This window comes from Acanthochromis polyacanthus, chromosome 20, assembly GCF_021347895.1.
Source record: "Acanthochromis polyacanthus isolate Apoly-LR-REF ecotype Palm Island chromosome 20, KAUST_Apoly_ChrSc, whole genome shotgun sequence".
In the NCBI taxonomy this organism is placed as follows: domain Eukaryota; kingdom Metazoa; phylum Chordata; class Actinopteri; family Pomacentridae; genus Acanthochromis; species Acanthochromis polyacanthus.
The window spans coordinates 17,635,576-17,663,242 of record NC_067132.1 but is presented as its reverse complement, the minus strand read 5'-3'; the positions used below and the strand labels follow the sequence as shown (position 1 = coordinate 17,663,242).

At 39.6% G+C, this 27,667-nt stretch overlaps 4 protein-coding genes across 4 annotated transcripts in view; all 4 read right to left on the bottom strand.

Moving 5' to 3' along the window:
* Positions 1–6,121, bottom strand: part of stau2 (staufen double-stranded RNA binding protein 2) — a 96,253-nt gene extending 90,132 nt beyond the window's left edge. Inside the window, exons 1-5 of the mRNA XM_051940441.1 lie at positions 6,076–6,121; positions 4,030–4,237; positions 3,008–3,138; positions 2,539–2,698; positions 1,230–1,365 (exon numbers count right to left, since the gene is read on the bottom strand). Of these exons, the coding sequence (XP_051796401.1) occupies positions 1,230–1,365; positions 2,539–2,698; positions 3,008–3,138; positions 4,030–4,228 (626 nt within the window). The 5' untranslated portion in view covers positions 4,229–4,237; positions 6,076–6,121. The remainder of the gene's footprint in view (positions 1–1,229; positions 1,366–2,538; positions 2,699–3,007; positions 3,139–4,029; positions 4,238–6,075) is intronic.
* A 1,706-nt stretch (positions 6,122–7,827) lies between these two features.
* ube2wb (ubiquitin conjugating enzyme E2 Wb) lies at positions 7,828–15,691 on the bottom strand. Its single transcript, XM_022195034.2, has 6 exons — positions 15,598–15,691; positions 14,686–14,777; positions 11,745–11,847; positions 10,369–10,524; positions 10,196–10,271; positions 7,828–10,087 (listed from the first exon to the last, which is right to left on the bottom strand). The coding sequence occupies exons 1-6, from the start codon at positions 15,610–15,612 to the stop codon at positions 10,074–10,076; spliced, it is 456 nt and encodes a 151-aa protein (XP_022050726.1). The 5' UTR covers positions 15,613–15,691; the 3' UTR covers positions 7,828–10,073.
* A 980-nt stretch (positions 15,692–16,671) lies between these two features.
* eloca (elongin C paralog a) lies at positions 16,672–19,770 on the bottom strand. Its single transcript, XM_022195035.2, has 4 exons — positions 19,646–19,770; positions 19,122–19,149; positions 18,743–18,886; positions 16,672–17,197 (listed from the first exon to the last, which is right to left on the bottom strand). Exons 2-4 carry the CDS (start codon positions 19,123–19,125, stop codon positions 17,007–17,009), a joined length of 339 nt encoding a protein of 112 aa, XP_022050727.1. The 5' UTR covers positions 19,126–19,149; positions 19,646–19,770; the 3' UTR covers positions 16,672–17,006.
* A 5,404-nt stretch (positions 19,771–25,174) lies between these two features.
* jph1a (junctophilin 1a) overlaps positions 25,175–27,667 on the bottom strand; it is a 33,837-nt gene continuing 31,344 nt past the window's right edge. The window contains exon 7 of the mRNA XM_022195036.2: positions 25,175–27,548. The gene's annotated coding sequence lies outside the window, so the exon portion shown is untranslated. The remainder of the gene's footprint in view (positions 27,549–27,667) is intronic.

Genomic DNA, 27,667 nt, shown 5'->3' with positions numbered 1-27,667 from the left:
ATCAGAGTTACCATGTTTTAGGAACAGTGTGTTCTTTGGAGCTGCATAACTCAACTTCTGTTAAGTTGTAAGGACAACAACACGTCAACTAATCTCTGTATTTAATACAATATTTAGAACACTAGTAACACCCTTAAATAATATTTATACTAAGCTGACATTTCAGTACAATTATTACAGAGGTTAAAGCTGTGGGAAGGAACTTTAAACAAGTATAATAAGAGCACTATTTATGCCACGTCAAAAACATAAGAAACAGACGTACTATTTGGTCTTTTATAATGGATTTTTTTTCCACATTGTTGGCTTGATGATCCCGCTTTTTCCTAACTGAGACTATAAAGTATACCTGGATTTGGTGGCAGCCAGCGCAAAAAAAAAAAATCCACAGGCCTAAATAACATTCCTTCACTGAGGGAGAGCAGATCATTAATTGCCCCTCTGTGGCATTTTTATGGAGTTTTGGAAATGGCTGGATGGCTCCAGCAAAGAAGAAAGAACGAAGGAAAGGTGACAGAGACGGAGTGCAATGGGAACCCGTGAGGGCACCACATTCATCAGTTTAGAAAACATATGGAGTGGAAAGCCATGTCTGACACACATCTGAGCCAGTGGGATCAAAGAAACAATGTTGTTTGAGGTCATCCAAAATATATCAAGACGATGTCCACACTAAGCTGGTTGAATCTCATCCGTCCCCACAATAGTTATCTGTCACCCCAAACTAAGCCTCTGTTTCTTAACCACCAAAAACAACCTTTTGCAGAAGCGACAAATCCTAACACCAAAATCTCTCTTTTAAAGTGGACTGAGAAAATAAAGCTGCTGCAAAATAATCAGCGAGCAAATCCCATCGCCAAGTACATTTATAAAGAAAAATCTGAAGAAGACTCCAAGCTATCATGAATGCTTTCTCAACTGTAAAACAGCATGACTTTTTTTCACTACTGTTTTTCACTGCCTTAACTAAAAAAGATCTGTTACACATGCAAACTGCATTTTTAGCTACATCCGCCCTAGCACTGTCCAAAAGCTTGGAACAGGGATTGCTTTCATCAATCGGCCACTAAACCGTCATGATTTCACAGCGAGATAGTTTCCTAGATGATCAAGAATTACTATATTGTACCTTAATGACTGAGACAATCAATCAGTTTCACCACATAGCTTTAAAAACTGAAATGAGGAACAGTTAAGGCAACTGGATCACTAATGTTCTGGGAGCTCACCTTTGGTTAAACATCCCTCTGAAGTTGTAATTAGCTCTGTAATTGGGCATGGGCTTGGGATCCAGAGGCCGATAGATAGCTGGCTCCCCCCTCTTCATGGCCAGACCGTTCAGCTCCACTGTGGGTGTTATACTGCCTGTGTGCGAAGGGATAGAAGAAGACAAATTATAACCAAGGAGATGAAAAGATTTTCAACACAGAACTACACTCAGCTGCAAAAATAACGTACAAACTGTGCATTTGAACATTAGCAAATCAAGCTTTAGAGATCACTAATGTAATCCTTCAGGAGATCTAAACAGATTGCATCACATTTTCTAACACAACATACAAATGTCTGCAATCCACCCCAAAATTGTCAAGCCATCTTACCTGCTCGATTCATGTACAACTAATCCCACAGGTTCCCCGCTGATGTTGCATAACCTATCACAGGACTTTCTTAATCTCATTAAGAGCTGGCAATGAAGTCTTTTACTACTATAATGCCACAGAGGGCAGGAGAGGTAAGACAAGGCTGCTGGTATTAATTTGGCCAGAGATAAAACATAAGCCTGCCCTTAGGATTTCTTCAGAGGGTCTGTACAGACCTTGTTCTGAACACAAACTATTTAAATATGTCTAGTGGCTTGAGGGCTACACCTGTAAGCCCAACTCGATGAAGCAGAAAAATACTGAAACATTCCTTTAACAGCGAGGACATCAAGATGTTTTGTCACTGCGCTTTACGATCACATGTGCACATGAAAGTAGAGTTGTCCCACTGCAAAACTTCTTCTGTGTGGTTACATCTGGGACCTCTCCATCTCCCTACAATTCAATATAGTGTATTTCAAAACTGCACTTAGCCCCAGAAATAAATGACCAGTAGTGGGCACTAATCCAATAACACAGAGTTGGTTTTACAGTTTTTTTGGCATAAAGCACAGTGAGTTACTCATTGAAAGTGTAAATGCATGCACTCTAGCTCAGGCTTAAAAGTACTGAAGATGGAGGCAAGCAGAAAGAAACTGAAGATTTTTTTTTGGGAAAACGTTTTAACCTACAACAAACAAGTAAAAACTGTTTCACCCAGCTCCAAGAGAACTAAATGCAATACAGATGCAAAAGCAAAAACAGATCCCCCTTTTTTCCCTCTCAGGTCCTACATTAACAGGCTACAATAGCCAGCATTGACTTTCATTTAATTTGACATAGATAAGCACATACAGAATGGGCTACATGAATTTTATAACTTCAGTAACAAGTGGGTTTAAAGGTAATCTCTCATTGCTGACAGGAAAATGAGACTTTGTCGCGGTTGCCGTACCTGGGTTGCTGTTGACGTCAACTTTAGGGGAGCGGGGCGCTGGCCTGGGAAGGACACTCTCAGCCAGCGCCTTGGCAGCTGTGGAGTGCTGGGCCTTCTTAATGCTGGTGCCCTCCGCCTCCCACACCTGCTCCCCAAGAGTCAGCTGCACCGTGAAGATCTGGAACAGTGACACCCAGAGGGGAAGACGTTACCCGACAGCGACTACAACTTTTAACATCATCCCCTCGAGAGCCCAGATGGTGGGAGTTGGGTGTTATCCACATGAACAATAAAAACTGACAAATGTGAGAATCATAGTATACTTAACACACATGCAATTACCAAGAACAAGCGTGAAATTAAACAACTTATAGAACACTAAAGGAGAGGATTCGTACTGATATTTACTGATAATATGTCATATCGACAGCTGAGCACTGACTCTGAAAAACACGTTTTTCAGCCGACATGTAGACTACTATCATACCTTAGCATGTGCAGGACCTCTCTCATTGAGGAGCTTGTACTGTGGTTGGATCCTGTTGAAACGGGCTAACTCATTCACCAAACACATTGGAGTTTTCTCTTTAGGGTTTGCCATGTTCTCCTGGGGCGGGCCTGAAACAGAGCACAGCGGAACATGATATGAGCCATATGGTAAGTGGAATATATGCATAAATAACAATCATGTCTGAATATTAAATTAGATAATTTTACAGAGTGAAAGGGCATGAGATATTGATTTATTAAAGCCAGCAGCCTTGCAGTGGTTACATGTGAGAACTGCTGTATAACGCGGCTTTTACATGTAATTAGGTCTTGTTTCCAAAAGGACAAATTTCAGTCCATTTGCATGATAGTATTAAAGCTCTTATCCCGTTAGCAAATGTGTAGTGGCTCAGGTGATTTCTGATCTGGATATTTCTGTGTAATGATTGAGTTTCAAGACTATACAGTGCAGTCTAATAACAATGACAATAGGTTCTCATTTTCATCTATGAAGCATTTGTACAGAGACCCTTTTGAATTTAGGTTAGGTTATGAGACTCAATAGGAGCAAAGAGAACAGAAGCTGGACGAATTTATGTCAGCCAGTTAATTGCCTATTTTAGGACAACCTTTATACCACAGAATACCAAATTGTGCATGCAAAGGCACAGCTACAATATTGAGGCAGGTTGTTTATATAACTGTTTCCTTCCAGCTTTAATCAGCATCAGTAATGCCTAAATATATGATATATATCTGAATACATGGCAACTGTAGCTATGAAACATAAACACAATAACTGTACAGTGCAAACAGCACTAAAACACTGCATCTCCCTTCTATCAACAGCGACAATTCTAAATCAAAGTTGCGTAAGAAATGTAAGGAGTTCATCATATGTTGGAAATCACAGAAATTGACTGAATATTAATGAAGGCCATATGTAATGCAAAATGATAATGAACTTCCCCCAAAGGGAAGCTGTTCTGCCTGCTGGTGTTCTGCCTGCTGGTGTCCTACCTGGCGGTGAGGCAGACACAGGGGCGTCCCCATATCCGACTGCAGGAGCAGGGCAGGCGGGTGTGGGGGCCGGGCCTGTGCCGTTGACGGAGGGCTGCAGACCCAGGGTTCCTGGGCTGGCCATGGCCGTCGGGGGAACTCCGGGGGAGAGGCCAGGACCAGCCAGGGGCGCTGGGGTCTGTACTTTCACTTGAGCCATGCTCTATTCCTGTAATAAGGCCACAGTTAACCACTTGTAACTTTAAGGACACACTGACCACTATAGACTGTAAATAGGTGAGTACGTTGCAAAATTTGAGTTGTCTGACCAAAAACAGAATACAAGTCAGTCACTAATGAAGTGCACATTACACAGTACAGAAACTATTAAGCATTTGTGCATGAGTCTAAACATCCATGCAGAGATAAATCCACAATACTTTTTGAACAATTTAAATCTTTTTACTGTCATTTGACAGACTTTTAAGGGCGAAGCCTGGAGAACAGACTTCAAACTGGGCAGCCCTCGGCTATCTCACATTCTGATCCACAAGCAGCTAATACACCCAGACAATGAACCTTTATTTGAAGGAGCTTTGCTCATGTTACTGCTGCCAAACTCTCTGGAAAAAAAGACGAATCCTGTGATAGTGGCCTGAACTAGACAATGGATGTTCAATCACATTTTATTTGGGACTACAGAGAGGTATGAGGGCTTACATCCAGCAGACAGAGGTGAACATTAACAATAAAGTGGGCACAACAGTACAGTGAGGGTCAGGAAGACACATATTCAATTTCTGTATCTTTGAAAGCATGCATGCAATATTAATAATCAACATGATTATACAGTTTGAAACCTGTGGGTATTTAATACAAGTAACATAAGATGCTAACATGTGTCTTTCATCAGCAAAAGATGAAGATGTAGATAATTGCAAAAATTCAGTTTAAAAAAGTACAAACCACATCACAACATCTTTCCAAAAATGGTCCCACGACTGGTTTATATCAATATGTGGCAAGCACTGAAGGGAAATTCTTTTCACGTCCCCACAGAGGTCAGAGCAAAAGGTTGGACACACAACTGAACCCCTGGAGTGGAGAGAAATTCAGAGTCTTGCCCTTGGACACTGAATGAGAAGCTAGTTTTGAATCTAGATTACTCTGATGATGGATAATACTGTCAGAATTCAGATTATCTTTTGTAAGTGATCTATCAAACACAGCAAGGCTGTAGATACTACATAGATCAGTGGAGACAGCTTTTAGATTGCAATTGTTTTCATGAGCTTCACCTGCAATCATGATTACAGCTGCCACCTGTCCATACAGTGTGGACACATGGCTGCACAGTAAATAGAGAAGTTTGCATTTCAATATAACACCCGATATCAACTACATGCACAAGATCAAATGCATTTTGTACCCTGCTGTGTGACCTTTATTCAGTGCATGCAATCAAGTTTTTTCCTGTCCATGCATCTTGCGTGTCCGTAAGGTTCTCGGGGGTCACAAACCTTCTTGCTTTTCTTATACTGTCTCTCACTAGCATGCACAAATACAAAGCAATAAACAGCAGCCTCTGTGCATGGTTGTCTTTCCCAGCAAGTTGAATATGGAGGTTGCTGTAACGTTAGGGTTGACTGACAGAGCTACAGGGCTGTCTGCAACCCCTGAACCTACATTACAGCTTCGACTGTGTCCAGCTTAGCAGGAAGCTAACGTTACCACCAAGAAAACGGCGCTTCCTCCAAATGTCAGCTCCTGAAAACACGCTAACAGAATGGACACGCATGCATGCTGTCATGGATATGCCGCTGTGATTTCTCCTGATGAATATATACAATCGAGCCGCCTACAGTTACGCTAGTTTAGCCGGTTAAAGCTCATCATGGCTGATCGGCCGAGCACCCCTCTTGCTAGCATCTCCATACCGCCCCATCCTCCACGAAAGTCTGGGCAATTTCAGTCCACCCAACATCATACATGGACTGGCGACAGACTGACAAACAACCCAGAGACTATCCGACAACAAAGGGACAAATATTTTAGGGTATTTTTTACCTTTGTCCAGGGCCAGACCCCAGTTACACCTCCAACATTGGCAAACACTAAAGAGAACTGGATGGAAGAGGGAACAGACCACGTTATTTTTCTGAGCAAAAAAATGAAAAACTGCCCATCAAAATCAAATAAATAATCATTGTAGTAGTTCACGTATAAAGTGTGTGTGCTGTTCGTTTTGTCAGTGTGAAACGTTGCAAATCGTTATCTCTGCACCATTAGAGTTTGTAGTGAATTCTGAATGAATCAGCCACCCCCGCCGCGGCAGAATGGTTCAGTCCTGGTTTGCTTCCTCGGAGCTTACTGTGTAACTTTTGATTCAGGAGCAAAATTAACCTTTTCAGACTTGTTTTCTGCACAGGGGACTTACATTGCAGGTTTAAGCTTCCATTCTTATTTTTATTTTATGCACAAGTATAGCTGAAACTTGATATAAGGATCTGTGTTTAAAACTTTGGGGGAAAATGTGTCTTGGGGAAGCTTCTCCATTTACTGAGTTTAAGAAAAAAAAGTAAATTTTACAGCTTAAAGGTGGACTGTTGATTTATTCTTTAGTTCATTAGTTCCATAAACGGGAACTCTCTGTTGCTAGTAGTGCCCTTCAGTTGGAGAAGCAAAAGGAAGAGGTGCACATGAGTGTCTGCCTTACAAACCACAAGACCACAAACTCTGGATTCAGCGTCACCGAGTTCCATATGCAAGAAAACAACAGTGCGGATGGCAGTGTTCATGCTAAGATAACAGGTGGCGATGATCCTGGGGACACAGCTGCAGACAAATTCCACTTTAAACCTTCCATTTTTATTATAGGGACATACAAATCAAAATCAAACGAAGTACAGATCCTACTGACCCTGCAGATATTTGGCAGGTACTACTGTGGGATAGCCAATAGAGGGTGCCACTAAACCACTTTTCCATGTGGTAGTGGCGGGCTGTTTGACACACATGCACAGTACGCTTTCCTTTACAAAGAAAACTTTGTACTACTGTGTGAAATGAAAATGAGCGTACTGATTCTTTCATACAGTAAAACATCCGACATTATAAAGGATTTCTGCTTTCTAAGAGCTTTTACTGTAGCTTCAGTATTGATAGTTTAAGAATAATCCGTTATGATTGACAAAAGGTGTATTTTCACATGGTTGTTGTCACATATTGATACCCTCTTAAAATAAAGGCCTCAGTCATTTTTTTCAGGACACAAAAAAACTGAACTCCACCACCAATACACTACAAGGGCAGAATAGCCTGATCTGTTCAACTGAGGATGTAGCCGGTTTTACCAGAGCTGGCTAGCATCATGATGAGATGATTTATGCAAAAAAATAACTTCTGTCAAAAAATGATCCAGGCCATTATTTTTAGGAAGATGACGATATGTATAAAGTTTATGTTGCAATGCATTAATTGTTTAATAGATATGACCAAATGAGTACTGCATGTACGCTTATCCACTATTTCTGCAAGATTATCCCAGTTTCATATTACAGTTTTTATCCACACACATATTTGTGGATACTTCTGGCAAACACCGCGCACAAACTGGGCCCTTCACCATTTGTAGACAGGCTGAATTCCTTACTTTTGAAATATCTGATAAAACCCATTGACCCAGTGAGTCACATTCAGATGAGCATTTTTCTTTTTGAGTTTGGCAGTAGCGTGGATCCCTTTAGTAATAAAAATATATAAAAGGCATTTACAGAACAGACACAGAAATGACATATTGACATACTGTGAAAACCAAGGTTGAATAAAAGTGAATCTTTGCTTTTATTATTGATTATGAAAATGAACAGGCACCTATTACATGGAGCTTGCACATCCCAGAACAAAATTTCAAATATAAATAACACACCCTCATTAGTGTTGATCACTCACAACAACCTGCAAGCTAAGAATTCAAACCACATTGAAAAGGGAAAAAAAATAAGCAACCTAAGGAAAAAAAAACATCACATCCAAACTCTTGTAACATAGTCACTCAAGTTTTTCAAATCTCCTCTGATCTACTGCCCACTGGATCAAGGCCTTTTGTCTCTGCACAGATGCTGTTGTGACTGCATTCAAACAATCATTTCAGTCCCACTGTCTTTCCTCTGAGCACAGCGACAGCAAAACTAGACCCAATGCAATGAAGCTAATAAAAAAAAAATCATTGGTTAAATAGATGTCTTTAAGTTATCAATATAGTATTTTTTTTTGAGATAGCGGTGTGCTGTGGTAATCTCCTCTACAGTATAGAGTATCATCACATTCACTCATTCAAGAAACTCAGCTAGACCCTGGAAAAAAGTAAATACAAACAACCCAAGATGGAAAATTCAAGTATCTCTGACTGGATGGCGATAAACAATTCTTTAGGGATGGAGTGATTCTAGTCTAAAATGACCACAGCCTCTGGAGGTGAGCTTTGTAACATCCATCCCATAAAACATTACCTAAGGTATGGAAAGACTAAAAGTTGCCACAATGTTTGATGCCAATAAGAAAAAGTAGGGTTTAAAATTGCATGCACCCCCACTGTAAAACTATTTTTTTTCTTACCATACCGTGTTTGTAGCTGACTGTACACAATCCTAATTAGCAAAAGATGCAGACTAACTTCCAATGAAATAAAGCACTCCTATTATCATTCTGCTATAAAGTAAATGCATCCTCTGCTAAGTTCTTTCACATCATCCAACAATTTAAAGACTTATATACAATAGTTTCAGACATGTTATACGTTTACAACATAACAGTCTCTTTTGGTGAAAATATAGGTAAATTCAAAATATCTGATAGGTATCTTTTTAGAGGTGATCTCTTTATTGAAAAAAGTACCTGAGCCAAAACTCTGACCAGGGGGAATCACAAAAGCCTCGTCTTTATGACTTCTAGAAAAGGCTCTCCTTTTCGTCATTCATTGCCGCTCTGGAGATCAAATGAAGATTTAAATTAAATAACAAATACAAAAAAAAAAAAAAGACTCAAAAACTTACTGACCCATCAGAACAACCCCCCTTTTCAAAGTATCAGCTTGTCGGAAAAAAAAAAGTACAAAAAAGACATGTAAAATCAAACATTTTAGAAGATTAAAGCATAAAATTAAAAAAAAACGGTATCGTACAAATAAAAACGGATCATGTGACAATGTTCTCTTACAAACATTCTTTAAATGGAAGAGAGGCTGCTGCACATCTTGAAGGCTGGACTAGTGAACACTACACGAGTTCAGCCCAACTTTACGAGGAGATGTACACTGAGGTCATCGGATGACTATAAGATCTATCGCCATATCTGTATTATTCCATCTGTACCGACATTCTGTCCAACGGCAGGAAGAACTGCAACCAGGTTTCGCCTCAGGAAATGGAGGAAACTCCGTGTACTCTTGATACAGTGGTTTCAAACTAAAACCCTTAAACCTGATAAGTGGAGGACTACTTACAGTACATCTGCAAGTTTGAAATAACATACTAATAGTGCCTTTTTAAACTAGATACTTTCACAGTGCATATAATAATAATAACAAACAAACAGATGAAGCATTTTCTTGGGGTGTTGATGGTCAGATCCCTTCCAGAAGACGAATAGATTTGGATTTCTCTTTGTAGGCCCAAGCATGCATCCATCAGTTATTATTGCACAACACAAGGACCTTAAAATGCACCCACACACAAACAAAAAAGTAACAATAATAATCTGAAAACAGGAATTATAATTATCTCACTACAAATCCGCCTTTCGTGCTCGCTGCATTACGGCCTTTTTGCCAGAAACGATCCATCTTGGGTGCATCTAAACGTTCCGTTATTTTCGTTTTCTATTTTACAACCAGCTAAAACATGCAGCCAACTGCCCACGGGGGGGGGAAATGCAGTCAAGAGCCTCCAGCGCATGGTGTCCATTGTTCCAGTCAAAGGTCAGAGTTCAAAGACTGAATGATTAAAAAGTGCTTTATGTAGGTCAGTAGGACTTCTTTCTTCTACGGTTATTACAAAGTTTGTACATTAGCATGTATCATCTGTGAAGGCAAACAAATATTATTTAAATTCTATCATATTTACAATTACAAGCATCAATTATAGCCCCGAACCAAAAGAAAAGAAGGTTTAAGGTTGAAAATACTCACCGTGATACCACCATTTTGTTTTCTTTGGATTTTTGTTACACGTTCTTACATAAAAGGAGTTATCAGGTGGTCGTCTCTGCAGAAAAAAGAAAAAAGCGTTTAGATTTAACATTTAAAAAATACATAAATTTACATAAACTAGTGTATTTATGCTTCAGGCGCTGCAGCATTACCTTTTCTTTGCAGCTGGACAACATGCTGATAATGCTAAGACAAACTGATTGCACTGAGAGGGCTGGCGACCAATCTTCCGTTAGAATAGATAGACAGATGTGACCATTGCTATACACATGTGGGTGGACAGGTATATTCTCTCCAGTGAACATTACCTACAAAGAAAAATCAATCCGTGGTTATCAAGATAATTCAGTGAATATAGAAGCATAAAAAATCTCTAAGGTGGTGAATAATAAAAGCTAAAGAAGAAGATCAAATCCTTTTACATGTTAAACAGAGTTCAAAGACACAACTTGGGAAAGGACTTGTCTGGAAGAAGTTGAGATTTTTTCATTAATGATAGAAAATAATGAGACTTGCTGCATAAGCTCAGGCTTAGCCCTCTACAGCGACATGAGGCTCTAGGATTAGGACAGAGGGGCCGGGATGGGGTGAGAGAGGAGAAGGGAGCGTAGGGACAGGAGACTAAGAGAGGACATATGTTGTATAGTGGGGGAAAAAAGAGACGCGTTCTCTAAAAAGAAGTGGTGAATAACAGCTATTGAAACTGTGTGAGAGTGAGGCCTAAAACAGGAACATACAGCAAGCACGAGAAGACAGAAACCCAAGACTGAGCTGCTGAAGTAGATAGAAGAGGGATTGGGTAGAGAGGGTAATGAAGAGTAACAATGGGTTGAGGCAGTCTGGCACCAGACAGGGCCTCGCTGGAGAGTGCAGGCTCCACATCACGGGGTTGGAGGGGGTGACAGGGTGAGTGTTACCGATACGAACACAAAGTAAAGCTAGCACTATGCCCAAAACACCGAGATGAACAAAAGCTCTCAAAAACTGGCATCTGACATACACAAAGCTCTGTGCTCCTAAGCATGACCGTAGGAAAAACGGCACTACAGTCTACATGTTTATTCTAGTTTAGGTTTATATTGCATCCACTCCAATACTTAAAGTATGCTTTGTTCAACTCAAATCACCAAAAGACAGTTCTTTTCCAATGCAGGTCAAATACCTAAAGACACTAATGCTTTGTTTGTCTTCAGTTTGTGATTTTGTTTGTAAAGGGGCACCTCTGTACTTCTATACTGACCCTCCAAAGCAACAGCATATGACTGTGTGTTGGTAACCCCTCTCATTCTTTGATAAAACTAAGCGTGAATGCTGGACAGTAACGACAGTAGAAACTACATCACACCAGGCCCTGGGTTTGTTTGTTGCTCTGTCATTAGCACGCAGAAAGTTTTCTTTGACAATATGATAAATTAACTGAACTTACATAGCTCTTTATCACCTGAACTACAAGACAAAGTGCTTCAAAATGCAACACATTCACACACATATACACACATGCACATGCAATGATGGCAACTGAGCTTACCTGAGGTGAATCAAAAGGATATCGACTACTAAATTTGAAAAGCAGCTGAAATTTCTCTCCTTCATACAGAGTACCAGGTGCTCCCTCCATATCTACAATCCACCTGAAAATACGGAACAATAGAAAAACATATTAAAAATCTCACTCAAACAAAATGAAGATACCATTTTAGTGATCTGATAAACACTGGTTAACTAAACATAGCTGGTAACAAAAATCTAAAACAAATGTCTACCTTTGACTATACATTACATTGAAAAACTTAAAATACAAAGATGCTCTGACTTTGATTCCTAAAACACAGGTGTTAGTTAATGTTTCTGATCTGCTGGTTGGACCAAGATAAAAACGAGATGCTTTAATCTTGAAAAGGTTTTTAGACGAATGATATTTAAAATGTAACCCATTTTTAAAGTCTGTACATCACCCAGGGTATGCTGCGTATGAAGACTGACTGAGAAATCAGTAAATCAGATCTGATTCAATATGTTTACACATTGTGACAGCATTCCTGCTAAAGCTGTTGCAACGTGTTCTCTGAAAAAATGGACTGGATTACATTACAGGTCTTAAATTCCTTCTAAACTTTGTCAAGTCACGATATCAGGTTGAGCAGTTCCTACCAGATACAGATAATGGTTTTGGCTATGCTATGAATGTGGAATTTTTGCTTCATGGATGGATTATTATGCATTATGTGCTCTCTCTACAGGAGTTGATAGGGAACATTTACGAAAGTGCTATGCTTTTAAACCGAGGGTTAATAATGAGCTCTATGTTCTACTTCTCCATTTTAGAGTTGATTAGCAAGAGGCAAGTACAGAATCACATCTCATTATCATTAAAAAAGAATCATGCACAATGTGAGCTGCCAATTCTGCAGTAAGTGTGTAATCAAAAGCTTTTAGCCTGACTCATTCCAGTGACATTCAATATTCAGCTGGGTTTTGACAGTGGTTTAGTAATAATGTGATACTCTATTGATCTACTGGACAACATCTATTTTCGCCTCTGTAGCCTGGCTACAGGACACTGCTGACTGAGCTGGGAGCAATTCAATCCTGCTGAGATGATGGCAAATACAGGGGCTTGGTTCTTCGTGATGAAGGACAGTCTACCAGCACCAGATTCGCTTTATGCCTTTCGGAAAGATGTAGTTTCGCTGGCAAACAAATCAAATGTTTAAGTATTGTGGAGGATATTTATGGGGATTGCCTACTCACAGTAGAAACCTCAGAGGAGAAGAAAAAGGGACACTGATGGCAGCATCACAATCTCTGACCTAATTTCTTCAATGCAAGCGGTGCAGACAGGACACCAAAGAGACTTGTGGCTGTTATCCGGGGTTTTATAGCCTTGTGTCTCTTTAGAATCTAGCCTGGGGCACATGATCATTTAGAGGTACATACGAGGTCAGCTGTCCTTTAAAACTTCACCCTTGGAAAGTCTAATCGAGTGTCAGAAAGGAGCTCCATTTTCCTTCAGGAAGCAGAGTTTTGAGGGAGTCATTATCACTGTACATGATGCCTGTACACAACCCACGCTGAATATAGCCAAGAACTCCAAGGGCATTATGCACTACCTGCTCAAATTCCCCTTAGCCTGGTGATTATATGATCCAGTAAACAAAAATAACATTAAGCCATTTAGTGAAAGTGGGGGAAAAGGACAGAGTGAAAACACATGTGAGACTCAACAATGCTTTAAAGCAGCAGTTTCCTTGTTTGCAGTGGCTGACTCACTACGCCATCAAGCTAAGCCATCTGCATAATCACAGTAAACTAAAAGACACTAATCTACTGAGCAGCACAGAGAGACACAGTGTGCCATATAAACAAAAGCTCTATAACTGAAAACAAACTGTCACCTTATCGCTGTCACAAGCACATCAGTGTCACCAGTGAGGGTTTTCCCCTCTTGTTTGGACAAGGTTAGCATCAATGACAAGCAGAAATGGAGTATTTGTATCTTACTCCAGTCAGGACAAACAGGACAAATCCCCACTACTGTCAATCACTTTAACAGAAAGCCAAGACAACTTCAGCAGACCTTTCAGCATCAGAAACACAAAAAGGCACACCTGTACATACTGTAACACTTCAAACTTGGGATGAGCAGTGATCACAGAAACTGGCTGAACTGGTTGGAGCACTTGTCAGTTATGCACAGTATTCATTCAGTCTGTCACGTGATTGTTACCTCATGGGGAGGATGCCAGCATAATGCATTTCACATTGTTACAAGATTTTCTAAATATAACAACAAACACTAACTTGTAGTCTGTCTTTAGGACAGCACTGAAGTCTAGCAATGATGCTTGGAGGCATTCTAAACAGTACAACAAGGTAGTTTGTTTTAAAGTCAATGTTACAGCTGAAAGACGTGAATGACGGCCACAAATTTGTCTCAAATCATTTACAGGACCCTCTTTGGTGCTTATCAGACACAATTTGACTCACACACCAACAGCATTCATGCAGTTTTAAGAGAACACCAAGACACCCAAACAGAAAGGTCAGCTTAGAAGGCTCTGTTCCTTGCTACCCTAGCCCAACTCTGGCATGCCAACCTTTAAATATTTTATAAGGATGAATAGTGACACTGTGCATTAGAGACACTCTACTGAGGGGCCTGAGCTGCCAGTCACTGGAATGACCCCAATTCCTGCTCACCACTCACTGTCGAGGCTTAGTGTCTTACCTCCAACGACAACTACTGCAACAGCAACCTTTACTGCATGTGAGGTAGCAGGCATTCTCGCCGCACTGCCCTCTCAAAGTAATGAATCGTGACATTTCACAAAGCCACATGATTTTGTGTTTAATCATAGCTGCAAACCGTCTTCAGTGACCACTTTGGGCGTAAGACTCAATGACTCTTGTTGGAAAATGCTGTCACTCTGAAACTGACGAGTCACATGTAATGGAATAAAAGCACTTACTGTGTAATGGTGTTCTGTACACTTTTTTCGTTGAGCGTCATTCCTGGGGGTGGATCATTTTGCAGGGCTAATAATTCCTTTTGTAGCCTTTTCTGTTGGAGACAATGTGGTTGTACCAGTCACAATCGAGCATCACAATATGAAAACCACAATAAAACTAGCAGTAAAATCTGACAAGAACTAAATAGCGTATAGATAGCATGTCCTTCTTGTTCCTTTAAAATGCAATGAGCAGCATCATTGATGTTAGCATATATCATTTAGCTAACAAGCGCCGCTACCATACTACAACGTTAGTAAACGTCCAAACTCCACCCAAATCAAATAATTTGAGACAGATACGGGTTGAAATCAAGCAGAAAACAATGTTTTTATTAGAAAATTTAATGAAATTGGCGTTATAGTTGTTTTCGATAAGACAATTTGACTTCGACACATCTATTTTCTGAAAGACGCACCTGTTCAGCTCAGGAGCAAACTGCAACTGGTCAATCTGCGCACCGTCTCGTTAGCACGCTGAGCTGACGGTCGGCCAAACAGCAGCAAACATTCAGTTAAAGAATTAGGATGAATTTCATCGTCATAACATTACATTCACCGATTTATCACCCCCGTGTTTCTACGGGAAAAACCACATACAGCCATCAACATGTAGTTCCAGTAAGCTAGTTTCAATGCTAGCCCTGACTTGCTGTTGATGATGATGATGATGGGCTAGTTGTGTTGCTAGCAATCACCGAGCGCTAAACCGGAACAGTTTAGGATAAAATGTCATCGGTTTTACGTTAACGTCGCCACTGCTTTGAACAAATACGTGTACGTGAATGAAGTGGTTGCTAAAAATGCCGAGAAAAAGCAGAGCGGTGGTGCGCTAAATTGTAAATGTGCGATCGCTGTCAATTGTATTCTTACCTGCATCGACGCCATGATGGAAACCCCCCCTGCATCAGCGCAGCGAGGCTGACTGTACGTCAGGCAGTCACGTGATCGGAGGAGTTGTTTTGACAGACGATAACAATCCACGCTAATGTGTAGCCTGAGATTCGCGACCCCCTGTCACCCTCGTGCCATTTCATGTCGTGAACAGACCATGTAGCAGGGTTTTATTTCTTTATAAAACAGGAAAATACATGCGCAGTTTAAACACACCGAGGTCACAAAGGACATCAGTGAGGGTCAGTGACCTCTGCCGAAGGAGTTCTGACCTGCCTGACATACTTGAGCCAGTCATATCAGATACTGCTCATTTCTCATTTTAATGTCAGAAAAATTAAATAGTTAATTTTAATCACACCTTTCACAATAACATCTTTCATCAATTTCTTTACTTCATCAGCAGCCCCCTTTTATTAAATCTGCAGAAAGTGTCATCTCCAAGAAGCATAAACCTGAATAAAACTTATTTTCATTTCCCTTTGGCCATCAATGATGAAGTGTCTGAAGCACAGAAAGCATATTAATTTGTCTGTGTCGGCAAACAGTTTAGAACATTTTATTCATCTGAATTGTAATCTGACCATGTCTGCTAAGGTTTCCTAAGGGGGAAATGTGCGTCCTCCTGGCAGTCAGTGTTAAATGAGATGTGATATAAGCTCTCACAAGGTGCAACTTAAGCCAGATCCTAGTACAGCCGCATTATTGACAACTAGTTCACTTAGAAAACCAGAACTATTTTACTGGTTGACTCATTAGTGCTTTACTAATCAGTCCTGTGTGACCATTGATGACATTAGATTATCATTTCCCAAAAATCCATATTCAGCTCAACGGATGACATTGTCTTTGAACTTAGTGATACCCGTTTGATTTTTGAGTGTACATGAGCACAATTAGGGCTGTAAACTATTCTTGTAATGCAATTTCAACCATGTTTACAATGAAAACATCAAATGAAAAACAATGATGTATTTTAGAGTCTCTGCTGTTATTAGCTGCATTTCAAGTATTGTGTAATGTTTCCCTGAAGCCAGACAAAAATACACAAAATACGTGAGGCAAGTTTATTGTGAAGGTGGCATTTAAGTCAGATTATGTGGTACAACACAGCAAACTGGAAACAACATGCTCACCAAATAGGCATTTATTTAAGTGGAGAGGTGAGGAAAGATTTGTTGACAAGGGGGCACATTAATCATATTATTGGCCTGTCATATCCATTCATTATATTAAAATGTAACCTTTTAATACCAAAGAAATTGTGACAGAAAGCCAGGAGCAGAAAAGAAAATTCACGTTTCATATCAAGTAAATGGCAAAACAAGTTAAATATTCAAAACAAAAAGTCTAAAAATGTTGGAAGCTTTTACATTATCTTCGTGACTTTAGCAATCCAAAAAGTTGGCAGCCATGAGCAGTTCCAATGCGATCTCTGGAGCGATGGGAAATTCAGGTATTTCTGTGGAGCTGTTGGTGTAGCGGACCTTGTAGGTGAAATACATGCAGACCTTGGACAGGACATGAGATGGAATCTCCCTGAAGTTCACTTCGTTGGTTTCATTCTCAGCAAACTGTCCTGCAGATAGAAGGTTATCATGGGTGTCAGCTGTTGAAATACCGAACGTATGACATACAATTTTCCACACATTTATAGAAACATACCATACATCTTCTGGATGTATCCATGAAAACTGAATTATTCTGCGATATGCCACCCACTAACATACAAAGGGATGATACTGGGGTAGATTATCAATTAACGTTTATCAAAAAGCTCTGTCTGTGTGTCATAGGATGACACAAAGCCATGGACTGGAGGAAGCATAGTGCCACCAACTGGACAGGCAGATTAACAATACCACCGTAAATATGATATTAAACATAGCCAATTCAGTCTGTATAATCTCCAACCACTAGACACATTATCTATCCTAATCTTACAAACACTAACAGGATGAAGGGCAGTAGTACAGTAGTGTACAGCTAATAGGAAGATAACAGCCATAAACGCACTGTGTTGGACCTTGAAACACTGCCGTCGAAAGAGATTTAAACAAACTTTTTTGTTCAACCATCCTATCTACAGTTTTTTTTTACAACTCTAAGTCGTGTCCCTTGTTTCTGATTGGGTTCGCCGAAGAGCAAAGCCATACATGCACGTCACCGTTAAGTAAACTACAAAGGAAAGAAGCTCTTAAGAAATATTAATCACTGCTTACACTATGCTGATAAAAGTGATAAATGTGAAGAATGACATTTTATAAAAGTCTTTCTTCCTCGACATAATCTGTCAGAAAATTAAGAGCTCCATTTTTATAGGCACATTCAACCTTGCTGTCAAACGTATTCAAATAGCGTAAAGAATGCCAGCAATCAGGAGAGAAAACGCCATGAGCTAATATCACCCCTTTTTCCAACCACTGCCAAAAACAAAACCATTGCAGGGCTTTTCGTGACTTAGGATGAGCTTAAGGGATAAGCTTAGGGATAACTATGCACAAAGATAAAATAACTGGTCTACATATAAACAGTAAAGGCAATGAGTCTGTGCTACCCTTTCAGGTAAAAATCTTTGTGTTTTCCTGTTACTTGTGACCATTTTTTTTCCTTTTGAGGGAGGCTAAAGACTTATATTCTAAAAATTATATTATTATAAAACTATTATCTATGAAGAAAACACCTTGTATTGTTGGTGAATGTGCCAGTGCATCTTTATATGTACTGTACGCTATGATTGAATGATGAAGGCTGTAATTAAGGTTATACACTATACAGCATTGTTCCAACGTTTAACAGTCCAGGTTTCAAGGTTTACAAGTTCCTGATATCCTCCTTGTGTGACAGTCATGCCTTTGATGGTTTTTCATGGTATATCTTGTGGAAATGCTCATAAATCTATTAAACTGAATATGGAAGTGAAGCTTGACTTTAAATATCAACTCACTATATCTGTCAAAATATATGCATTTTTTCCAAATCACCATTGTAAACTGGTAAATTTGCTAGGTGTTTTTTTTTTTTAAGAAATCCCACAGAAGGTAATCCTAATGGATTATCATTAAAGTTGAAATTAGAAAACTAAAACGGCTTTTTTTTTTAAAAAATGTTCCTCTTTCCTCACCTGGCCCACTTAACATGGCTTTGATAGTCCCAGATGTTAAGGCATGTTCTCTTTTCACAATGAATTCATGGCCATCTGAAGAGATCAGTTTCACGTACATGGCATCTGGCCCTTCACAGCCACCATAGGTTCTCTCCTCACCGTCTGTGAAGCCAACATAAACTGACAGTCTCACACAGGTGAAAGTCAAATGCTGGAAATGCTACACACAGAAATTAATAAGGGTTATCAGACGGTTTGTTACCGAAGAGACACGTTAAGAATTAAGACCTCTGTGTGCCAGCACACACACTCACAATGCTGTTTAAAAATAAATTGGCAAACAATATGAAGAATTACTGGGAAGGTACAAGATGATATAGAGCTGTTGGCTACTCACCCATTCTGTTCGTGTATTTCTGTTAATGCTGAAAGAAAAAAGATATCACTCGTACTGAAGACTTTCAACTCAGTTAAAACAATCGAACATTAAAGATGACTAGGTTGGACATTGGCTGCAATTCTATGAAGTAAAACAATTGGATTTTTAACACATTACGGGAATTTTTCACAAGGCCCCGTTTCTTGGGTGTTTTGGAACGTTAAGGTAGATCGAGTAGCTAATTATAATGTGTCAAAGGTAGTCATCATTAAAATACATCTGAATCCGCACAGATGTTATTTCTCTACACAAATCTAGTTAAAAGTAGACTGCAGCTTAGGCCATTTTGTTTGGCAATTAAAGATCTGAAGTGAGTCTGCAGTCGTCAGCGTTAGCTAGCGCTGGCTAGCAGGCTAACGCCATTCCAAACAACCGATATTATATTCAACACTTGAACACAATTTAAAACCGACACTGGGTGTTTAGTCCAATACACAGCCACACAAAATAATATTTAATGGACACATAATAACGTTTCTTACCGCTGAAGAGTTGAACGTGTAGCGGAGATTGTGTTTCAGCTAACGTTAGCCGACAGGATGTTGACACCCGGAAGTACGAACACCTGTGCGCAATAAAAACATTCCGTGGAAACCAAACGGTCGCCTTAGTCGTTTTCCATCTCAGTGCAAATTTTGTATATTTAAATAAAAAACAAATCAGTTTATTTGATTAGCACAGTTTTTACATCCCTAACAAAAAAGGTTTTTTATAAAATACAATCTGGTGAAATCATAAAATGTTCAAGTAAAAACATTTATTGCCTAAACGAGATGCTATAGTGAATAATAAATATTTACACTTGTTATATTCTGTAAAGCCATTGCCTCTAAATAATACATTTAAGTAAAAGAAGGGGAAATAAGAATATCGATTTTTAATTTTTAGGAAGATCTAAGATGACTAGTCAAATTTACACTGATTTCCAGTCCACTGTTCTGTTATTCCTACAGGGGGCGCCTGTGTTTAAGGTGTGCTCCTCTGACTGTCTCTTTTGGCTGTGATAAGTGAGAGCAGGTGCTGATTGGACACGACAGAGACATTTTGTGGGGCCATAAATCTGGATTCAAGAAAGAATGAAAGAGGGGAAGGCACGCAATCTGCACCGTTCTACATTTTCCAAAGTCCACTCAGTAGAAATCAATCAGCACAATTTATTATTTTGATTTAACAAAGTCTGGTAGGACATTTACAAGCATATTCACTATTAAATTACAAGTAGGGAGTAGTGTTATGACATTGCAAGGCCAACTTGAAGGCCCACATTTTAAAACAAGCAAATCAATATTGTTAATTACAAAAGTACACAATTACGGTTCACAAAGCCTGTTCTAACAGGTAAAGGGCTGTCAGTCAGAGAGACAGTTGAGAAGTGGGCACATACCGTAGTCACGGTCAGGTTCGGAATGTGACTTTGCCATGATCCTGCTTGAAGTTCTTTCATGCAGGAAAAGTGATGACTGTTGTAATCTGAGGCTTCCAAATGGATGCACAGATATCTGAGCTGTGACACTAAGAGCAGAACACTGAGTGTGCCTGTAAATTGTGCAGTTTGACCCAGAGGTGCTTTCTGAAGTAGAGTAATGTTGCTCACAAAGGACGGAGAGGAGTTATAACATATTATTTTGTTGGTGATCTACACACAGACATTTAGAGATCCACTACTAACTCACAGTAGGAGACCTCTCTGGCCAGTTTAGTGTTATTGACTGTGCTCACTCCTGCCACAGATGTCACTGGAGACATCTGCAGAGGTGACATCTGACCTGGTATTTATCTTACATTAATACCAGGTTTAGCTATGCTGTCAGTTTGTGTTCCAGAAAGTTCTGGTAGCCTGTGTGATGGCCTTGGTCGCTTGTTGACTCTCTCTCTTTCACACACACGGACCCTCTTACACACTTTCATGCACACAACCAAAAACAATCACTGACCTTCCAGTTCCCCATTACACCATTAGTGCTTATGATCAGAGAGGGCGGGTGGCGGCAGCCGCTTTGATGTCTCTCTGATACGACCCACCCGACTGCAGCTGCTCTCAGCTCTATTTTGGGGAGGCTGCTGTGGGCCCTCAGAACAGGGCTTCCTTAACACACACATACACACATACACGCACACACATACACGCACACACACACACACACACACACACACACACACACACACACACACACACACACACACACACACACACACACACACACACACACACACACATGCACACAATACATGCAAACACTCTTGTCTTGCCAAATGATATCACCCATCCCTTTAACAGCTCAACTCTATGCTTCCACAGATCACAATTTCTTGTACCCACCTCTGCCATTCTGGAAATGGTGGGATGCAGTTAATTTGCTAGAGAAGGCACTTGTCCATGTTTGTGCTTGTTAGTGTAACTAAATGTCTGGGACATGTAGGACATGTAAACTGTGAACTGTACAGGATAGGAAACATGTAGATGCAGTGATATTAACTTGGATTAACCTTGGATAACCTTTTTTCCTCTTTATTAATGATAAATAATTGTGTAAAGGTGTGTATGGTTGTGTTGGTATTTCTGATATGCCCTCCTTTAACCAGCATTCCTCATTTTCCACTTTCTAATAATACCAATTTCAATATCAGCGAATCGGTCAAATGTCAATACGCAGGATCATTTCTGTAGAATACAATGGCTTCACCCTGAATGAAACCAGGTCAGAACTTTAGTCATGATAGGGAAAGATGGGGGAGGAATGTCTGTGGGCATTTCTTCTCTGAAAAGAGGGAAAGGCTTGTCACAATGAATTTGAGGGTACTCTTCCTATTGCCTGCAGCCACTCATACTGCCCTGCAATTCTGGTCTTAATCTCCTGAACCTCCGCTATGGAGATGCATCAGCACCCCATGACATGTCACAACAGCACTGTCTCATCAGAAAAATATCATATGTATTATATTTTATAATAATAATAATTTTAAAATACAACAAAAAATTATAATGTGTGCTCATATGATTAGTTTTGTTTTAATTATATAATGGAATTTTGTTCATGTTGCCTAACGAACAAGAAAAGCTGTGATTTTTTTATGATATTAGAATTTGTAAAAAAAAAAAAAAAAAAAAGCAAGATCGTTGCTTTATTGCGTGATTTCAAGCTCAGAAGTGCTACAGCAAATCAGCTCTTGCTCAGGCCTAAAGGCATTACGAATGTGCTCACAGAATGACTTACAAAAAAATGTGTGGCCATCACGACTGCTGTTCTGTTTCTTATGTACCCAACAGAGTCGTGGAGTCTCTCTGTGTGTTTTTTGGATAAATAGACGATGAGGTAACGGGGCTGTTTATCAAACAAATGTGTCACAGAGAAATAGGGGCTGACTTTTACATAATTTATTGAAGTGTTTTTGAAAATTACAGCTGACAGTGAAAGTAGTGGGGCAACACAATGCACTCTGAGTCAGTGAGGCGACATTATGATGACCCAGTCGTTTACAGTGCACTGTGCAGTACAGCGATAATTCAAAACCCATGCAACCATTAAGACAAAGCTAATACCCTGGTTACACGCGTGGAAAGATAACATCTTCTGAATCATCTGAAATGTCCATTCTTGCTTGTTTCAACAAAACAGTGTCGGTTTATAGCCTCTACTCCACTCATGATGAAAGCTTCGACACGCAGATAAGTGGATGTGACAACCATTTATTTTGAATAGCTTGAGGCGAATGCATTATGTTGAGGCCTTGCTTGTTGGAACTACTGTATAATGACTCACCCTACAGGCTGCTATGATAAAACCTTCACCATAACTCACATGTCACTGAATGAACAGGACACGGACAGTGTTGTGCTTAAATGGCGCACATTTGCATTGTGTTGATCTTTTAGTGTTCACAAAAAAGTACATGTCACATGAAAACAAGAAGCGAGAGCGTTGCATGTCTGAATAATAATGTGCAGATAATAGTTTACCTTAGAAGGCAGAGTGACAGGTTTATAGTTCTATGACTGAGATTTGTCTCTGCGTAAATATAACAGATGAAGTGATGCTAAGCTAGGCTAGCTATGCATGGCATGGAAAGGGGATCTGCTTAATACTGATGTCTTAGCAACAGTTTTGAAAAACGCTGGCCACTGATATCCCCTCACTGCTTACAAGCCTTAATCCAATTTTAGAAGCACAACCAAGATGCATTTTAGTCGGAAGGTGGAGGCCCGGCCTCAAAGTGGGGAGTTAAATATACACAAGAGTAGCTCTCATCTTCGTGAGTCCGAGCCAGCCGCAAGATGTCTGCATGTCCGAGCCAGTCTTTATGCAACAGATAAAATAATATTGTTCTTAATTGAATATCGAATTCACATACACCTTCAATACACATACACTTTCAATTAAGCCAACGTGACTTGTATATAGTTATTAGTAGCATATAATCAATAAATGCTTTACAACCCACTTTATGTAAATATAAGTGTTTCTAAATATCTAGTACAACACAGCTGTTATCATGGCATACCTACACACAATCATGTTGGAGTACAGTATCATGCAGAACATTTGAACTCTTAATATAAATGCAAATCATTCAGAATTTCCTTATAGCTCTTTAAAAATTCATCATTAGGTGTTATAATTTTTTTGTTAAAACTGCCAAATAATCTTGTGCAATGTGTAAAGTGTCACAAAAGTTATACTAAAACTAGTATCAATAACAGATTTTACAAATAATCTATCTATGAATCAGAATAAATGAGCAAATAATTGATATTTGAATAAAATTACAATCAAACGTACTAGTTTTTCTGTTTGCAGATACATTAAAATTGATCTCTTCTTATTAATTTTGTTTGTTGTCCATTTAGATAGCATGCCTAATGAGCATTTTCTTGAAACCTGTAGTCTATAATACATCCTGATTGTGGTTGTTTTTCTTCCGGAAAAAGTACTTTAGGAAGGAAACTTTAAACAGATCAAGGTTCAACATGACCAGAATTAAATACTTATTAGATATCACAGGATCTGCTGTGTTGTTGTAGCAGAACTCACATGGGGTCGGTCCCGTGTTCAGGAGATGGCACATCACCCTTTGCTGAATATAAACAGGATTATTGGACAATCTCCACACTGGTCAAAATTATCGCTGTCAATGGAATTTGTTAAATGGCCTCTAAGAAGGTATGATACACTTATAAGGTTTTGGTTTATATTTGTCCAAGCCTGCTTGTGCAAACACATCTTGTCCAGCTTGCCGTGCCATATTAGAATAGTAACAGAGATATTCTATACTATTACTGACAAGTTGAGTTTCACATAAGGGTGCCAGGATAGCCCACTCTTAAAAACATACCTTTGGGAATCAACAGTCTGATCAGTCTTTTAATAACTCTGTGGTGCTGTAACAATATTTTTAGAATACCGACATGAATCGGAAAATCAGAAAACTCTTTGCTGGTTTGGCAGTATCTCCTGGGGTCGGGGCAGAGGGCACAAGTAGTGCATGAGATGGCGCTGCTGATTCCAGGCAGGTGCCTCTGCTGGTGTAACACTACACTAATCCGAGGCTGATCAGCAATGGAAACAGTACAAACTGACCCGCGACAAACTGGGGCACCTGCCTGCACTTGCTCCGCTAATGTGAGACCCCGACTAAGATACTTTGATTTCATGCCTGGTCTTCTCCCCTCGGATCTCATTATGAGAAGGTCAGCATGAGGCCACCGTTGCTTGGCGATAAATGAACATGTGACAGGAATTTAAAGCTTTGTTATAAGCTTGCATCCTTTAATTGAAATCCATCTGTGAATTTTATGCCTGTAAATGTTCCAAATATGAGGGTTTTTTTTTTAAATTATGGTTATTCTTGGTGTTTTATTATACATTGCTAATACTCACACTGCAATCCCGATTTTCATAAGGGCAAAAAAAATGTCAACATATCCAACCATGACACCTGGAAGGCTGAAAGTTATGATCATCCTCGTGACGCATGCTGGTAAAAGAGTATTAAAACACCAGAAGGCGGCATAATGTTGTTTAACAAGGCATAACATCTTTATTGTTATACACATAACTTCATCTCCAAAGACTTTGCACAAATCAGTGGGGTAAAATGAACTTTGAGATATCAAAAGTCTCCCACAGTTCCTTGTTATTTCCTAAAATACTCAAACAAGTACACCTGCCTTTCACACCCCCAAATGGTACGTACAGTACAACCAATTAGAAATAAAGTATTTTTTTTCCACTGTCAAACATTATCATATGTGCATTACATTACCAATTACAAACAAGTTATATTCATTGTCAAAATACAGGTGTGCAAATTGTTAGAAAAATACCAACTCATACCAGATTCTGGATTGTGCTCTGTAAAAATCCTTACAAATAGTATATAATAATCTATATATAAATGTCTCCAACATGCAGTGTTGCATTTCAAAAAATACCCCATAAACAGGCTGTTCAGTTAAACCCTCTATAACTCCGGTCTTCTCCATTTTCTTGTCTACACCATATTTTTAAATTAGTTTTTTTCCAGTTATGTGGACAATTTGCAAACTTCAAACTGGTTGAAGAATTCTCTAAATGTAATACGCTGCTCACTTTTATAAGAGACAATATAGTCAAGTTGACCTTCAAAACAGAACTGCAGCAAAGAAAACCTAAACACATTAAAGCCCTTTTCATGGTGACCAATGTCCACAAACACATCAGTTGTACAATGAATAAATAATTAATCTTGGTAGTGGTGACAGTAAATGTCCACCATATAAATAACCACTTTGAAAATCAAAGAAACTCATGCCATACCTGCAACAAAGACTACAAGCAGCTACGATGAGGCAAGTTAAAAAGCATGATTCAGGTGATGACAACAGTCAGAGTATCCCCCACACAACAAAGTTAAGACAAGGATGGCATCTATTTCCCCCTCCCCCCGATTCCTCATCTTTTCTGAGGTAAACAGTAGTACTGTTAAAGACTTTTAAAGGCATCTCTCCTTCTCCCTGGAGCCACATTCCCCATGGCCTCAACCTGAATAAACTTCCACTGTCCACAAGACTGTCTTGATCCAGTCTCATAAGCATGCAAGCACTGCCGGGCAAGCAGCCGTGTGAACTGCGTTTTTGCATCTTAGTGGTATCGTGACATAATGAAAGCAAAGAATAGAGTGAAGAAATTCAAGCAAAAAATGGTCTAGGCATGTACAATGAAATAATTTTCCTTTTGATTTCATAAATAACATAAGACATTTGTTACTGCACTCTCACAGAGCTAGCTGGCTTTTAAAGTATGATTCAGTTTCCTAATCACAATGCCTGCTGTCAATTAACCTCTAAAAGCCAGTTTAATAAAATTATGCAAAGAAAAAAAAAAGAAAGGTAGGATTTCGTTAATGGTACAACCCCCTTTTTGGCAAAATATATTATAAGCTTTTGCAAAAATCAAGAAAAAAAAAACATATTGCACTTTCAGTAACATGGATGTGTAATGTCAAATTACAGCTCAATTGTTAGAAATGAGTAAAATTCAAATAAAAAGGGAAAAGAAATTTATTTACTCATTCTGAAAAGAGAACAAAAATCTACAAGCATGTGACTGCAGGTAACCAACATTCAGAGTACAACAACGAACAAAAAGATACGGTAGAACGAAAAACAAACAAAAACAAAAATGTTAAAACTGTACCATGCACGGGGAGTGTTTCAAAGCAGTGTATCCTGGATTACAATGGACAGAGCTTGAGAAAGCTGCAGTGATGTTTGGGTTAACAGAGTAAGACTGGCTAGTGACCGTGCTAGCACTGACTGCTGGCAACGGCCGTGCCCAGTTTCCTCTTGCAAGAGTGGCGTGAACCCCAGAAAACGCTCCGAACACCCGAGCACGCTCCCGCCGCGACTGTCCCCCCCTGGCCGGGCTCACATCTCCCCATCAAAACGTCAGATGGCAAAATAGAAAGGCAGCTGTTTGCTCCCGTCATCTAAAAGTGCATCTCCACACTCTTCCAGCAAGGCTCCGTCAGCCCACCGCTACCTCTGCCAAGGCAGTGGAAGTGGGCTACAGAGACCTGTGCTTGGATCAGCACACGTGTGGGTTTCAATTACTTCATTTTTTTCAGACTGTGTATGTTTGGTTGCATTTTTTTAAACTTTTTAATTTTTTTTTTCATCTCACTAGACACGACATTTCACCTCAGCTTTTACAGAAGCCAAAGGAGTGCTAATTCACGGGGCTGGCCCTAAAGAAGGCCAGTGACGGGTTGGTAGTAGCGATGCCTTCCTCCTCCTTCTCTTCGGTGTCATGCTGATTCCTAAACACCTACAGCCGCTCCCGTGTCTCACTGGCGCCATTTTCATTTTTCAAGGCCGGCGATGCAACTGTACCGGTTGCCATGGTTTCACTGCAACATAAAACAGTTTGTTTGGATTTAATTGGGCCCCTGTCACATTTCACATACACATTGTGGGATGCAAGTGATGAACAAAAAGGACAGATTTGCTGTCTGAAACATTAATTTAG

What these genes read in the sequence shown, in the direction of transcription:
- eloca (XM_022195035.2), bottom strand. An exon ending in AGCCATGTTAAGTGGGCCAG is followed by an intron (nt 17,198 to 18,742) that starts GTGAGGAAAGAG and finishes TTCTATCTGCAG; the next exon opens with GACAGTTTGCTGAGAATGAA.
- ube2wb (XM_022195034.2), bottom strand. An exon ending in GTACAGAACACCATTACACA is followed by an intron (nt 11,848 to 14,685) that starts GTAAGTGCTTTT and finishes CCGTATTTTCAG; the next exon opens with GTGGATTGTAGATATGGAGG. An exon ending in ATCCTTTTGATTCACCTCAG is followed by an intron (nt 10,525 to 11,744) that starts GTAAGCTCAGTT and finishes TTTTCTTTGTAG; the next exon opens with GTAATGTTCACTGGAGAGAA.